At 36.9% G+C, this 17633-nt stretch overlaps 1 protein-coding gene across 3 annotated transcripts; it reads left to right on the top strand.

The window, feature by feature from the left end:
* The first annotated feature begins 698 nt into the window (after positions 1–698).
* Positions 699–16770, top strand: LOC127411064 (rho guanine nucleotide exchange factor 33-like). 3 transcript variants are annotated; one of them, XM_051646413.1, is made up of 15 exons: positions 699–2685; positions 2947–2984; positions 3408–3497; positions 3954–4051; positions 4249–4355; positions 4536–4631; positions 5868–5994; positions 6723–6855; positions 7544–7642; positions 8098–8190; positions 8360–8571; positions 8663–8728; positions 11218–11830; positions 12050–12186; positions 16622–16770. In XM_051646413.1, the coding sequence occupies exons 1-15, from the start codon at positions 2664–2666 to the stop codon at positions 16737–16739; spliced, it is 2049 nt and encodes a 682-aa protein (XP_051502373.1). In that variant the 5' UTR covers positions 699–2663; the 3' UTR covers positions 16740–16770. The 3 variants fall into 3 exon arrangements, with proteins under 3 accessions (XP_051502373.1, XP_051502372.1, XP_051502374.1); XM_051646412.1 differs by having other exon boundaries at positions 3408–3572; XM_051646414.1 differs by having other exon boundaries at positions 3408–3572; positions 12050–12131; positions 16622–16749.
* Positions 16771–17633: the final 863 nt, after the last annotated feature.

Raw genomic sequence — 17633 nt, 5'->3', positions numbered from 1 at the left:
TTTACAACACAGCCTTTAGCCTATTATGTCTGACCATAATTACACTGTTTAGGGCCAAAGAATGTACTGGCTCTGGGTCTTTTAGGTCTTCAAGCTGATAATAGCCAAATATTACAGCAGTTTCTTTGAAAGGGCACGCATTTCAAACACAGAATAGATATGTCCACTATGCAGAGTTACTCTACAATAATTTTCAGTTTAAACATGAATTGAGTGTGGAAAAATTAGGTTAATAATATTGTTAAAGCCATATAATTAAAGTCACAATTCCATGGAAAAGAAGATGCAATGAAAGTGAATGGCGACTAACACAATGCTTAAAGAAATCTTCACTTGACCAGCCCCGACCAGTATGTGGCGATATAAAAAAAAAAAAAAAAATTGAAAGTGAAAGTAGAGATTTATAGTAAAAAGGACTTCAATATTGATCTAATTCTCACCACACCTATTATATTGCTTCTGAAGACATGGATGTGATTTTCTGCTTATTGACTCCATGCCTCAAATTAAGTCAGGAAAAGTTTATGTTTGACTCTTTAAGCCAGTTGTTCAGACTGATTTAAATATAATCTAGATTTTAACATTTTATGTAATACAATTTTTATATGTAATATTGTATAACCTATGGTCAAATTCACAAATGCTTTCCATATGAAAACTGTTAGCACATGTACATGAATGTGTGTGCTGTATTTCACATGTTTTCAGATCATCTATGATTTACCTACAAATGCTCTCACGCTTTATTTTTGAATTTACAATGGCACTAGCCTAGTCTAAGATTGCCTGTTGAAAGTGCAGTTTATTTGTTAAATTATGGAAACCTGGCCCATCTTCCAACCACAGAAATGTGCAGTATTTTTTGTTCCAAAGTGTCAGCAGTAGGTCATCTTTATTTTGTTTTTTAGGTTTGAAGGTGACGGGGAGTTCACGACTCACAAGGGCTTGTGTGGATCGGAATCTTCCACAAGAAAGCAGCACTAGGACTGAAGCTTAAAGCCAATAAGTAGCATGCACTGATACACACACAAACATATGTCATTTTAAGTAATACAACAAAACTCTTTTGTAATTTTCTATCAATTTTTTTTTTTTTTTAACTAGATGACCATGTTCATCATTCACTGAAAGATTTTATGAACTTTGATGGGACAAACTATACTTCAAATGACATCTGAAGCACTGAATTTTTAAAGAATGCATAAAATGGACTACAGAAGTGACAGCTTTTTTGAACAAGGGTCTTTTTGGACTGATTTTCTCTTTATTAATAAGCAATTTCAGAAAGGCATTTTATCAGAAAAACATTTTCATTTTAAAGCACCTAATCTATTGAGTGAGTGTTTGATTCAACTTGAAGCAAATCACTAAGAATTACTGTCCATGAAATCATTGTGCAATATCTTGCCAGATACACAGTGAGCAACTCTGAGGCATCAATGTGATCTATTATAGGGATGAAACAACTTAAGTTCCAGCAGCATGCACTAAACAGCAAGAACACATGTACGCACATACAACACTTAAGAATCAGTACTTTGTTTTGTGGAAGGGGTGAGTTCTTCTGAGAACCACACATCTCCCAGGCATCTATGGAGTGCATCTTCAAATTACATAAGCATGCACAAGCAACTGAGCTTATGACTGTGGTGAAAAGTCAGGAGTTGTTTAAGACCGTGGAGCTCAATTTCCTGTCCTCTGGAGTGAGAACGTGTTTTCTGTGGATCAGAAGTGCTCAGTTAAACACTGCTAAAAAAATAGTTTGCTGGTCTTAGCTGGTTTAAGATGGCCTAGCTAGTCTCCCAGCCTGACTAAATGGTGCTCAGCTGGTTTAGCTGCTCAGATGAATGGTCTCCCAGTGTGACCATCAGACAAGTGCCCAAAACGCCTCTAGAACTGGCAAACAGACCAGTTAAGACCAGCAAAACCATCTTAGGCTAGTTTAAGCAGTTTTTTCAGCTGGAAGCACAATCACAGTCTGTAATTTTCAAGTCAACCTGAAGACATTGTGATTGATTAGATGTGGAACTGAACTTTAAAGGAAGCTTCAGCTCAAAGAGATGGATTGACAACTAGTGCTCTAGAAAGCAAAAGCCAAGCTGTTGTACTGAGTACTTTACTGAAACATTCTTATAGGTGTTTTATTTGTTTCATTGTTTAGCACCTCAATAAAATTTGGAGTTTATGACACTAATTGTGAGGGTGTTTTTGTTCATCTGTCTACAAAATCCTTTCCAGAGTTCATTGTAAAATGGAAAATTGGTCTTAATGGTTGAGGAGGAAATTTAATCGTCTGATTCTGAGCTATAAAAAAATGCCAACAGATGTCTCTGTCTTTTTCTCTCCCCCTTCATCCATCCACTTACTGTAAAACAAGGCACCTTTTTGTACTCAATCAGTCTCACATGTTTCAAAGAGGAGGGGAAGAGATAGATGGGAAAGATGAGAGAGAGAAGGAAAGAGAAGTGATAGACCCAAAAAGTTCCACAGACTTAGAGAGCTCCGAAAACTCTTTCTGTCATTTCGAACAACATCAAAACATGCAACGTTTCATCTGCTCATGAGATAATCAGTTTGAGCCAGGAAACTCAACTATGGATGATCCATACTAAAGAGGATCTGAAACTACAATCCTGGATTTGGAACTTGAAGACCATCAGATCATGGAGAATGGCAAAATAAAGGGTAAACAAACTGTAGATATCTAACAAGTCTAAACATAGCTTTTCACAGAGGTTTGGGTTAGTCTATAAAAATGCTTGTGCTGTTGTAGATCTTCCATCATCCTTTTTAATGTGCATTAATTTGATCATTAATGATGAGTTCCATGAAACCTTTTATATAGTTTTCTTTCTTCTTAGTAGTGCATAAGCATTTCAGTTATTACATTTCGATGCAATGCCATCTGTGTTTTTGATGAAAGTGTGTGCTTGTGTGTTCTTGCAGGTACAGGTGACGACATAGATGCCATAGACCTTCTTCAGGTAAAATGTCACATTTAATATGGACAATGAAACGAGGGCTGTATCACTATCTATATTGTGATCTCTCTCTCTCTCTCTCTCTCTCTCTCTCTCTCTCTCTGGGATAGCTTTCACATGATGTTGTATGCTTTGGTGTGGGTGTGTGTGTTTCAGTTCATTATCTATTTAAACTCATTTTTTTTATGAATCCCTTAATTGTTAACACACTCTTTTAGACACAGATTACTCATGTAAAAAAAGTAGAACTCATTGAGGCAATGAATTGCTAATAGGAAGAGTGTGACCTATATTTAACTTGTACCTCCCTGATTCTATTGCTTTGAGGCTACTCTCCTCTCTTTTTTGATTAACTTTGTCCTCCTCATTTTCTCTCTTTTCCTTCTCTCTACTCTGCGTTGATTGACCTCTGACCTCTTGCTTCAGTTTCAGGCAATGTGGTTGGAGTTAAACTCAGGAGTTGAACACATGGCTGGAGATGTTGCCACTCTACGACAATGCTACAGCCAATTGGAGGTGAAATTCTCTGCCTGTCAGCAAGAAACCAGCGACAAGATCCTGTCTCTCAGAAACACACTTAACACCTTACAGGTTCTAGCATGCACACACACACACACACACACACACACACATTGGGCATTTGTTTTTTATAAAGGTGGAGATTTTCCATTTTATGTTATAATACTGAACTAAATATATTTTCTGTTGTCCTACCAATTAGTCTTACCCTTAACCAAACCTTGTTGCACCTTTAGATTTTTATAAAGACATTATTTAGTATGTTTTTCAAGCCATTTTCCTAGGATTTTACTTACCTTGTGTGGACATTTGGGGATATAATGTTACATAAACAATGTAATTTTAAAAGTATAATATTGTTTTAGTAAGCATTTACATAGTTTTATATATATATATATATATATATATATATATATATATATATATATATATATATTTGTGTGTGTGGTGCAGGAAGACATAAGTACTGCTCTAGTGCAGTTATCTGAAGCCAGGAGCAACCAAAAAGACCTACAAAGAGACCTGGACCTCATGCAGAGCAAACAACACAGGTGCTACACTCTTATGTCAAAATGGTACTTTATGCTACAATGTATTTCTATAGTCTATTTGGTCCTGTACATCTGAAGATCAAACACAAAAATAAAACATTATAGATAAAGTCTCTCTGCCTTGTATGTCCATTTCTCAATCAAGTATATAGAAATATTTAAACAAAAATGGAAAGTTGGTGCTGTATCATTGGCAGGAATGAGTCAAGGGGGGAAGGGTCAGTGGATGGTCACACCTCTCTGTCCAGCCAAACAGCACTCAGTCTCATTCAACATTACATCAGCAGCCTGTCGGCCAATCAGAGTGAGTACAACACTTTAGAGACGGACGCTTATGTGAATGAATACACTATAAACTACTTCAACTATAATATACAGTAAATTGTATTATAAACACATGTCTAAGAACAATCAGATAGCCAGAAATCAGAAATTAATATATGGGACTGTATAGGATAAATACAGAGGGTGTTTGTATGGTTAGATTCTTATCCTGAGCACGACAGTGCTGGCCAAAAAAAGTCACCGGTGTGGAGAGAAAGAAAAAACAGCCGAGATCTGAAAGAGCTGAACAATTCAAGTGAGTGATTTGCACAGTACACACACACACAAGCTTTTCCAATAATTATTTACAAAAATATTATTAAAGACCATGTGAAATCACATGACGAGTGTAGTTTTCTTTCCTGTGTTGATTTATTTTCTATTGAAACAGGAAGTTTGGGTGAGACATATACAAGGGCTTCTTTTATTTATTTATTTTTTAAATAGCAAATAGCCATTAGTTTACCTCACAGCCGTTAACCATGCACTGATTCTTGAGATAAGGGGCAAAACATGTCCTACATACATAAGTCCTCTTTATACTAAAAATCAAGAAATTTATAATAATAAAAATACTGGAAAAGTTACATCTAAAGGAAATGTGTTTACTCAGGGCATTTATTACTTATATTTTTTAATAATTTCATTAGAATTTTTTAATATGCATTCTATTTACTTGGAAGCACATGTAACTTAACCTGTCCTCAGCAAGATGTCACAATGCAACAAATTCATAATTAGAAATATCAAATGAAAGGTAATATATATAAGGTAAGATATCTGTATGATATCAAACAATATATGAAGTCAACTTTAAATTCTATTTTCCATACAAGACTGCTTATCCTCACTTGTGTCCTCACTTTGTGTCAACTCTGTCAGATTTTTTTTATAATAGTGTGGAAACAGAAAAAAGAAATTATAGAATGTATTTCATCACTTTACTCCTTTGTTCAACACCATTATTAGATAATTAAAGACTTTACACTCTTGTTGGATGGATCAAATTAAAATAGCGTGCTGTTTAGTGTGTCTGACGGAGTTGAGACAAATAACAGTAAGATGTAAGTTATCTAAGTGAATAAATGTCAATTTTCAGAAATGGCATTTTTATAAACACCTGTTCCCTTATATGGTCCGTTAGCTGATCTACAATACATTTCAAATGAATTTAGTATTTAATAATAAAAACTAAGATTCAAAACATGTTTTGTCCCATATTTCAAGAATCAGCGCATGATTTGCTACTTGCTAGTCAGCTAGTCGTTGAAGAATAAGACATTCTCATTCTAGAAAGCATTTAATTAGACAAAAAACTGTGTAATACAAGATGAATCATCATTATTTTTGGTCTGTATTCCTGAAAGAGAAAGACTGTACATTTTAAATGCATATACGTAGATGATTTTTGGCAACTTTTAAGACAACACTAGCATATAGGCTTAAAATCAAACATACATGAACGAAAAGTTTAAAATGTGTATTTTCACAGCACAAAGGCAGACAGCAGCACTGGAGCTGTTGGAATCTGAGAGAGTCTATGTGTCTTATCTCTCACTCCTTTTAAAGGCCAACATCACTTTTAATGGCTCAGAGAATGCAAACCTCCACGACAAACGGTAACTATGGATGTCTCTCACACATACATAAGGTGAAATACAGTTAAAGGTGCACTCAGTAGTTTTTCCCCCATTAAAAATGTTTACTCCTAAAGAAATTAATTGTAATTTTGAAACATATGTATAAAATCATGACCACTCACATGAGATGAGGACTCCAGTCATATCAGTAACCTTATAAAAGCTGTGTTATTGTACATGGCACAGGGGCGCCCTCATGGGGGCTGCCATTTTAGAATCACATGACCAGCTGAACACTACTCGCTTATTCTCAGTAACCGTCTTGTTATTGGACACTTTCACTCTTGGATTTAATTAATCATGGCTGATTGTGAATAGTGAATTTCTACAATGGTATCTGTAAAGGAAAACTATTGATTTTGAATGATGCTGCGTCCACACCAGTAGGTGTCACTGTAAGTCCAAGATGACACGAGCAAAAAGTTACTGAGAGCACCATTTACCCGACATAACAGTGGGCAGATCATCACACAGGCGACTGAATTCTCTCTGTTTTGCAAGTTCACAGAGTCCAGTGCTCAGTTAGTTTTGAGACAGGAAACACAGTATCATGCAGATTTGATCTTTTCACCTCTCACCTGGTGTTAATTTTAAGAGTATTTACACATTTGATGAAAGGAATATAATATTAAAAATGCATAATGTTGCTTTATTGATCTTTTTTTTGCCTCTCTCTCTCTCTCTCTCTCTCTCTCTCTCTCTCTCAGGCTTTTCCCTCCTTCTCTGCGTTTCTTGATTCAGCAGCACCTGGAGCTCCTACACCTCCTCCAGGAGAGAGTTTTGAAGAGCCAATGGCACGGCATAATGGGAGATGTATTTCTAAGGCTCACCAGCAAAGAAGTAACAACAACTACTTCTCTGAGAAAGCAATTCCCTAGTATATCACCACAAACTGATAAACATTTCCTTAGGTCAAATAAACAAGGCCAAGGAATCAAAGAGGAATGTGTTAAGGATTGTTCTGGGTTAATTACAAGTTAAGCTCAACTAACAGCATTTGTGGCATAATGTTACCACAGAAAATAATTTTGACCCGTTCCTCGTTTATTTTTTTAAAACGGTTACAGAAATGCACTTACAATGAAAGTGAATGGGGCCAGTCCATAAATGTTAACATACACATTGTTTCAAATGTATAGCCACAAAACGTAAACATTATATGTGAGGAACATGTTTTAATTGCGATCATATCTCTGTTCTAAATGATTTTAACATTTATGGATTGGCCCCATTCACCATTTTAAGTGGCTTACTGTATCTGCAAATCTGCTTATTTTAAATAAATGAAGGACAAGTAGAAATTATTTTTTGTAGTAGTCAACATTGTGCCACAGATGCTTTCAATTGAGCTTAACTTGTATTGAACCCAGAACATTCTTTGCAGTTAAGACAAGGTTCCCTCTGTGTCATACAACTGGTTTTAAAACAAATGAATAATAAATTGATAATTATCATGTAATAATGCCTCTTCTAACCAATAAAGTTCACTAGACATTCTGAAGTGTTTTTTATCTTGTCATGTTTGCAGAGTGATTTTCTGGATCACTATGTATCATATTTAAGGGAGCTGCCTGAATGTTTGTCTGTCGTCAGACTGATCTCTACAAAATCAGGCAGCTTACTGGAGGTATGCACACACAAATGTAAAGTATGTTTTTGTATATAATAGTTGTAATAATCTGATATATAATATAAATAATATACAGTATAGTTATGTAAATAGTACAAAGTTGGAAAACACTTATGGACATTTTAAAAAGGTTTCACTCTTTGGATATTTTTGAACATGCGCATATTTGTAATATAGTTACTGTATATAGAGAGAAATATGTTACAGCAATCTGAGGTTCAGAGACACTCAACATACATATATCTGTGCCCTCACTTGCATGTTTAAAAAAATTTAGTCTATGCATACAACCTTAGCAAATATCTATTTGACAAAATTCATGTTGTTTTACTTTGTTTCCATGAATGATCTTAATTTAGCATCATTCCATTTTCAATGACAGCACACAGTTCTAGCTGAGATGAATCTACATCTACATGCTTTCTGATTTGTTGTTGTATGTTTTAATCCAGAGTGACATCACAGGAGATGAGACGTGCCCATCTTTGCACTCTCTGCTTCTACAGCCTGTCCAGCGTATCCCAGAATACCATACACTCCTGCAGGTAGTCAAATTTATCTTTATACTCATACTAACAGCATATTTAGGCACATTTGAAATTATTAGTGGTTGTGCGTTAATGAAGTGACCATCTGACAGCATGTGTGTGTATTTGCAACCTTAAAACTTTCCAATCAGTATACAACTTCAGCAGATGTGTGTATGTTTTGCAGAATCTGTTGCATCAGACAGAATCAGACCATCCCGATTATTACCTGTTACTGGTGTGTGTGCAACAACTCCGATCTTTCTCAACCCAGTACAGCCATCTGCTTCAGCACAACCAGGAAATTCTCACACACACACATACCCTGCGAGAACATACACATAACCTGTGCACACACCAACAAGCGCGGCCCTCGCACACCCATAAAGAGCTCAGCAGGTCAGTTTATGTTAGTTAGTGACTAACACTCAACATTAGTGTTTTGTATGTGTTAAAACACTTACATGCCATTACTTGTCTTTCATGACAGGTCTACAGTAAGGCAGTTGAATAAAGTAGACTACCAGAAAAATTACAGTAACACCAGTGCACAAAAGTGAGTAGATAATACCAGCACTAACCAAATACAGTGGCTCTAAAATGTATTTGGACACATTTGGATCACACTTAAAAATTTATGAGTTTCATTGCATTAGAAAAAAAATATCAAACCAATTGGCATTTTCAACAATACTAGAAATGTTCTTTATTGAGGTTTTTTCTTTTACTTTTAACCAAATGGCTGCCCTTTTTTACTGAAAGTATGAAGTCATTTTCCGTCAAGTTCACACAGGTGTAGTTCATCACATTAACTATGGACATATTTATACGTTTTAGAACCAGAAAATGTCCAACACACTTTTTTGAAATGTATATCTATTGTTTTATTAATTTAAAGGTGCAGTATGTAAGATTCAGAAACCCTTGTTATTAATGACACCTGTGGCCGTTAAGTGAACTGCAGCCAGCTACCTGTTGTTCACGCACACACTCCATAGGGACGCGAGCATCAGCCAAAACAATGCCGTAACGAACAAAGAGACAATGTGATTCACCGGCATCATGCTGACAGAGGTAGCATAATTAAAATTACACAGTTATGATTGTTTTACTACAAACTTTGAGACTGTATATTATATTTGACTCTTCAGTGCTGGAGCAGGGCTAAAACAAAGTGTGGATATAGGTCTGACTATGTGAGACTGTAGTTTGAAGTAATCACTTTTCTTTGCATGATATATTGACTGCATAACATACGATAGCCTATGTCGGCGTAGCTAGCTAGCCAGCTTTATCAATAGCTGTTAGCTAAATTTGGTGGATAATGACAGTAGCTGTTTACAAAATAGACTGTACATTATAAATATGTTGACACAAAATGTTGCGCTATTGTTTTATAATAATAGAATGTATATATTTTCTGTATAACCAAGTTACGTTACACTAATGAATGGGTCTTTTTGCATCATCTTGAACATTGTCTAGCATTAATTTCATGTGTTATTGTAGTTTACCTTGCTGAATAATTACAGATTAACATTGTTTATGACAGTTACTGTGCAGGCAAGATCAAGTTAGCTAAAATTACACAGATCAATCCTTATGGCACTATATTTCACATGCTTTGCAGTTATGTACAGGGTTGGGAGGGTTACTTTTGAAATGTATTCCACTATAGATTACAGAATACATGCTGTAAAATGTAATTTGTAACGTATTACACAAGGTTTATTTCTATTTCTTCTGCTCCAAACTTATTTCAAACTTACTTCTCTGTCTGCTCGTATGAATGTAACACATCATAAGAAAGTGTTTCACTGCTGTTCAAATGCACTTTGGATCACATCATTTATATGTATAAATGTTTTCCATCTGAAAGGACTAAATATTAAATGAAACAAATGACAATAAAATGCAAAGTAATCTCTTCAGTAATCAAAATACTTTTTGAATGTAACTGTATTCTAAATACCAATGATTTAAATTGTAACTGTAGTGGAATACAGTTACTTATATTTTGTATTTTAAATACATAATCCCGTTACATGTATTCCATTACTCCCCAACCCTGGTTATGTAAGCTTACCTGTCCAATAAGAAGAACGCCAATTCAGGGTTGGTTTTGATCCACAAAACCGAACGAAGTTCCCTCCAGGAATCAAATGCCCTGCCGATGTTCACTCTAGTTTTCGGTCGACCACGATCACGTTTCTGCTTAGCCAGATGGGATTCAGTAGTTTTTTTTTTGGCTTACTTTGAGTTTGTGTAGGAGTCGGTGTTGTGCTGGGAGCCGGACGTTTGCTGGATTCCATCTCTAAGATAACGTTGCCTAGTGCAGACTGTCTGTTGACTCGGAAGAGAAGCTATTGCTAAGGCAAGGCTCTCGGGAGCACGCATAAACATCACATCCTATGGATTTTCCTGACAAAAGCGACCCGCTCCCTTCGCATGGAAATCAGTCCACAGGCTTTAATAGGCAACCTAGGAAGTCCGGGAAGGGCTAATTTTTTAAGTTGCATTACAAGCCATTCACACATTGGCAAAAAAAAAAGGCGAATATTACATGAAAATTTTTACATATTGCACAAACGTCTTTCTCTGAAATGTTTTGCTTGAAAAGTTTTTCCTATAATTCTATAAAATAAATTTCACTTGGTTTGATATTTTGTTTCATAATGCAATGGCATTTGTGCATATTTAAGTGAGGCTTAAAGGGATAATTTACCCAAAAATGAAAATTGTCTCTTCATTTGCTCAACCTCATGTTGTTCCAAACCCTTATGACTCACTTTATCCATGGAACACAAAAGAAAATTAATTGCATGGAAAGAAAGATGCAATAAAAAGTGAATGGTGACTGAGGCTTACATTCTTCCTAACATCACGTTTTCTGTTCCTTGGTATAACGAATGTCTTACAGGTTTGGGACTACATAAGGTGCATAATACAGAATTTTCATTCTAAATATTTTTTGGGACCCTGTATTTTATAAAATTAGCTTCATAATGTAAATGTATAATTTTTCTCTTTGTTTTTCTCTCTAAGTGATCCTCAAGGTTTGCATCATAGCAAACGCTACCCTGACTATGAAGTGGCGCCCTATAACTACAATCCAGAAATCCCATCCCCTGTCTCCTTTCTATCCGATTCTGATTCTCGCCACAAAGCACTGGCTGTTCCTCTGCACAGCATTCCAGAGACAGAGGGAGCCGGATCGGCCTTTACGGATGCTCTCAGAGCGTTCTTTCCATATGGAGGCAGAGACTCACACTGCTCAAGTCCATCCCATTCTTCTGACTCCAGCATTGATATCGCCTTTGTGCGCTGTAGTCCTTCCCATAGTCCACCTCACCAATCCCACAGTAGGGGGCGGAGTAGTGGGGGTGTGGTTTATAGGTCCAACCGGGGTTGTGTGTCACCTGATCCAGCAGACATTGTGAGGCCACGCCCTCTGCAGGCGGTGCAGAGAAAGAGCAAATCCCTGAATGGCCTGCAGATGGACAGTATTGATAGCCATGCCCAACAGGCGAAAACTCCTGGTCACCCAAGACTGGAGCGACAGTCGAGTGCAAAATCAAGACAGAGGTCCAGCAGTCCAAAACACAGATACGAGACACACACTGACACAGAGGAGCAGCCACGACCAATCCATCACAAGGTAGGCTTCCTAACAGATACATCACATAGTGAGGGCTCTTACACATTATTATAGAAACACAGAGGAGAGATTCTAACCTATACATCACATGTTGTCTCTTATACACAAATACCCTGGATAATTTCAAATGCATGCTGCTTGATTAATTGATAATTAACTTATAACTAATAGATAATTACAAGAGAGAGCATTAATGTTTGTGTTCACTCTCTTCTGTAGGATCCCAGAAGCCTAGTGTGGGAGGAGTTAAAACTCAGGGCTGTGTCTGATGACTATGACCACACCCCCTTGAATGAACGTGGTAGGAAAGAGGGAAAAGGATTTAGGAGTTCCTTTAAAAAGCTTTTTAAGAAGAAGTGAGTTAAACACACTGAAAAGAGACTACATGGTTCTTAAAGTAATATTTAAGTTAAACTCAGTCGACAGCATTTGTGGCATAATGTTGATTACCACAGAAATTTATTTTGACTTGCCCCTCCTTTTCTTTAAAAAAAGCAAAAATCTGGGTTACAGTGACACATTTACTTAGAAGTGAATGGGGGCCAATTTTTGAATGTTAAAATACTCACTTTTTCAAAAGTATAGTTACATGACATAAACAGTATGCGTGTTAACGTAATTTTAGTGTGATAAAATCACTTACCTTTTCTGTGTAAAGTTATAGCTAATTTTACAACTTTGTTGCCATGGTGATGTAATATCAGATTACCATTTTTATTAATTGACTCTCAAACACAATACAGAACAAAGAAAAACAAACATGCACAGTCAACCATTATCCCCCTTTAACCCCCATTAATTCCTTATCCCCCTCCCAGTCCCCAACCCCACCCCAACCCCCAACAAATATTCCTGTGGTCCAAGCCTGAGTATACATATATAAATACGAAGAGAAACAAGAAAAAAAGAGTTTCTCTCCACATGGCCCTCAGCGAGAGCCTTCCAGAAATGGCATGTATTTGTCCCATTTCTTACCATATGCATCTAATCTGCCAAGCTATTTATATGACATCTTTTTGAGTGCTGCCACCCTGCCCAATTCGGTGAACCATTCATGAAATGAAGGAGCACCAGCTGACTTCCATCCTCTAACAATTATTTGTCTGCCAATCATTACACTAGTTTGGACCCAGCTTTTTGTATATTTGTCACATACTTTAATAACCGCCCCATCACCCAATATATATAGTCTGGGGCAAAATGAAATTTGAGGATCTTGAATCTTAGTGCAGAACCACAGAGCATGGGCTATGGCTCCATTCTCCAACTGGCATCACCAGCAGGTAGGTGTGTCTTTTAAATCAAGCCTAAACAATCTAGAGGGAGTCCAGTAGAAACTACGCAAAATCGTAAACTAAATAAGGCATACCCTTGCATCCCTAGACATAGTTTTAACATGTTTTTAAATTCTTTCCCACTCCTCATCCTCCAGTACCAAGTTCAAATCTCTTTTCCATAACCTCTTAAGAGCTGTTAAGGCCCTGTCACCAAGACCCTGAATCAATGAGGAATAAAACATAGATGCTTCATGCCCCTTTCCAAAGGCCGTGAGCACCATACAGAGGGTGTCTGCAGCTTTAGGGGGCTGTGTGCTACGACCAAAAATATTACAAAGTAAATGGCGCAATTATATTTTCAAATGATCTCAAAGCTCAAAGTTTTCATAAAGGTTACCAAGTGAAGCAACACCCCTCTCAATCCATTCTTTCCAGCAAAAGGGGGACTTGTTAATACATAATTTGAGTTCAGCCATATACTTGAGGAAACATTTAGGTAAGTGTCAAAACTGAACATACGGGAAACCTTTGTCCATACTGAATGTAAGTGTGAAATAATGGGATGCATTTTTACTTCTTTAGGCAATTAAATAGAAAGACTTGGGGCAAGGACCGCTTGTTCAATGTTGTACCAGGGAGGGGCTTTCTCAGGTGGAAGAGACCAATGGGCCAAGTGTCTAAGATTAAAAGCATAGTAATAAAACTAAATGTTGGGGAGTCCTAAACCTCCTTTGTCAGTTGATCTATGTAACTTACTGAAATGTAACTGAGGTCGTTAACCATTCCAAATAAAAAAACTTAGATATTCTATCAAATGTTTTGGAACTTTTAGAGGGAGAGACTGCAGTAAATAATTGAATTTGGGGATACAGTTCATTTTCCCAGCCTAGACAAATGTAGTGAAGCCCACCTATCAACATCACACGAGAACTTTTTCATTAATAGGTCAAATTTAGCTCTAAACTAAATCTCTCAAATTTGCTGGAAATAAAATGCCTAAATACGTAATGCCTTGCTTGGGCCATTGAAAGGCGCCAGGTGGGAAAGCTGTGGTAGGGCAATATGTTGTCAGAGCAAGAATTTCCGATTTAGACCAATTCACCCTGTATCCTGAAAATTAGGAGAAAGAATGAGTAATTCTGTGGAGGCTAGGATTAGAGCTTCTAAGATCGGAGACAAACAATAATTTATCATCTGCATAGAGTAAAAGTTTACGCACCACACCTCCTGCTACAATACCAGGAAAATCATCCTCTTTTCTTATTGTGGCAAAGGGGAGAGAGGACAGCCTTGATGGGTTCCCTTACCAAGACAAAAATAATTCAAACTGAGGAAACTGCTGCTGATGGATGTTTATATAGTAACTTAATCCACCCAATAAAAGTGTTCCCAAACCCGTACATTTCCAAAATCTTAAAAAAGATATTCCCATTCCACCCTATCAAACGCCTTCTCAGTGTCAAGTGAGATGGCCGCAATCAGGGTCTGATTATTTGCAACTGACCACATAATATTAATAAAACATCTACTATTATCAGAAAAACTATGACCCACTTGATCTATATGTAGTTTGTAGTTTTGTTTTTAATTAGGTTGTATATTTTTGATTTACTTGCTGCCCATCTTGGCCAGGACACTCCTGTAAAAGAGATTTTTAATCTCAGAGAGGTTATCCTGGTTAAATAAAGGTTATAATAATAATAATAATAATAATAATGTATAAGAGATGTAATTACTCTGCTTAATCGATTAACCTGAATTTTATTCGCTAGTTTGAATCCCAGGGCGTGCTGAGTGACTCCAGCCTGGTCTCCTAAGCAACCAAATTGGCCCGGTTGCTAGGGAGGGTAGTCACATGGGGTAACCTCCTCGTGGTCACTATAATGTGGTTTGTTCTCGGTGGGGCGCGAGGTGAGTTGTGCGTGGATGCCGCGGTAGATGGCGTGAAGCCTCCACATGTGCTATGTCTCCGTGGGGACACACTCAACAAGCCATGTGATAAGATGCGCGGGTTGACGGTCTCAGACGTGGAGGCAACTGGGATTTGTCCTCTGCCACCTGGACTTAAAAGCACATTGGGAATTGGGCATTCCAAATTGGGAGAAAAAGGGGAATATCAGTCCCAACTGGTGTCCATCCCCCGGAAATCCAACTACACGATTACTTCAGTCCTGTGGGTTTTTTATTTTACATAAACCGTACAATTGAACTGCACATAAAATTTTCAATGAAATAGGCCCCAGTAAATAACAACATTGACAAAATGAACAAAGTAACTCAACAATAAGTCAATAAAGGAAAATAAAAAGAGTAGATCGAGAGAGTCAGTGGGCCATCTTGCTCTTGAGAGGTGACAGGCAAGTGCAACCGTAAATGCTTTTTAATGTCCCCACAGGCCAACGATTTCGAATTCTGTGACATCCTACACTCCCAGTGCAGTTTAACAATCAAAACTAAATCAGTTCTCACCGAGTAATATTGATTGAAAGGATAATTGTAGCAATGTGTAGCGGAGCTCGCCACTAGGCTGCTTCCACTCGCATAGCATCACGTGACTCCTCCATGCCAATATAATATCAACAAACCCTAAAATGACTGTAAAAATTTCAATTTACACAACTTTACCGCTCAATTAATACATGAGTTTTAACAGAAGAATTAATATAAGTGCGTTTATAGAATTATAAGCTTCACATTTCTGCTTTTACCCTTCAAAATGTGTCCCTTTTCACTTCCATTGTAAGTGCCTTTTTTTTTTTTTTTTTTTTTTTTTTTTAAAGAAAAGGAGGGACGATTCATAAATTTTTTTTGTGGTAATCAACATTATTCCACAAATGCTTTTGATTGAGCTTAACTTGTATTGAACCCAGAATATTCCTTTAAAGCAAGGTTCTTAAAAGGTTCTTAAACCAACCTTCGTTTTGTTATAGACATTTTTATATAGACCTAAGTCCCTAAATCACCTGGCTCTTTTGCTGGGATCACAGTCCCCCTGGCCGCTGGCCTACAGCATATCCTCACTCAGCTGTGCCCGAGAGGTTGGCAGCGTCCTGCCCCAGACAATTCTCACTCAATTGCTAAGAATACTGAGAATATTGTACACCGTCTTCCACGCTAGCGATTTCACTCTAATACATACTGTATATCTAGACTTATGCTGCAGCATAATAATTCACCCAGACTCCAGTTTCTGCTTTGATCGTTTATTATTATGCGGACGGGCCCATCAGTCGCAGCTGTGGAGCACCAGAGAAAAGTTAAACACAGGCGTTACGTGATCTCTCCTGATTTTTGTTTACTTCATTCTGATAGGATATACTTTAGTTTAGTTGGAATCATCTTATCAATACGGCAAGAAATGATGAAATGTAATTACAGAAAAGAATATGATGACATATATTCCAGTTCCAGTGCACTATATTAAATGTTGAGTTCCCTTTTATCAATCACAGTTTACAAGACAAAATACCATCACATTTAAAGCCTTGATATATTGTATGTGTGTGTGTATCAGGTCTGGTGGGGATGGAAAAGAGAGGGCAACATTGAAAGCTGAGAGTCAAAGTAGTGGAGACCTGGAATCAAACAGAGCCACTCACACAGGAGACATTAACAAAGGAACTGCTGTTTAAACAATTGCACAAACACACACTTACAGAAGAGAAATAAATGAGCATGCACTGCTTCATAGCGGCACTCATAGTGGCTGCGGCAAATCATTTTCTGACATAATACACACAAAACTATCAATTTCTCATGCAATATAGAAAAAAGAACAATTTAGAGAGTCTATTTAATATGGATCTACAACACACACATGCTCATTCATGCAAATATACAGTACACTCACCCTTAAACATACAGGAACACATGTCCAATTCATGCTGGGCCACACATAAATGATGATAGAAATCATCATCAAAGTGAGTTGCAGTGTGTAAATACATGTTAATTAAATGTTAATGGTAATGATTAGATTTAAGCAAAAATGTATTTTAATGTATTTATGTACGTAATATTTAAGTTTGTGAGTGTGTGGGCTGCCAAAATCAACTTTACATGACAACAATCACAACACCATTGAGAGGCTTTTCCTTTTTTCACCTTGGTTTAATGTGTTACATCTCATAAAAGAGTTTCACATTTGAAACAAAATATTGGCTTTATACAGTCTGTAAAACTGAAATTATTTTACACTATATACAAGACATGCATCACATTAAGAGAACTCTGCTGTAGTGGACATGAAGATGTTTGATGTTAGTTTACACACTCTGTACTCAAATAATCACATGTTACATTTAGGACTCTTTCAAACACACTGATTAAATATTACTGTGGATTAATCACAGACATGGACATGGCTTCTTTGAATCTGGAAAAAAGTCCTGAACTATAAAGCTGTAACATGGACAACTACCATAGACACGATTTTAAAGTGTCCAGAAAAATGTTGTCAGAGAGACAGTTAAAGTTGTTTTTTTCTATACAATGAAGCTTGATTTGAGCTTTGGTCAAACTAAGTT

The sequence above is a fragment of the Myxocyprinus asiaticus genome, chromosome 20 (genome assembly GCF_019703515.2).
Source record: "Myxocyprinus asiaticus isolate MX2 ecotype Aquarium Trade chromosome 20, UBuf_Myxa_2, whole genome shotgun sequence".
NCBI lineage: Eukaryota > Metazoa > Chordata > Actinopteri > Cypriniformes > Catostomidae > Myxocyprinus > Myxocyprinus asiaticus.
Note: the sequence above shows the minus strand (reverse complement) of the source record. Positions and strands in the feature narration are given on the sequence as shown.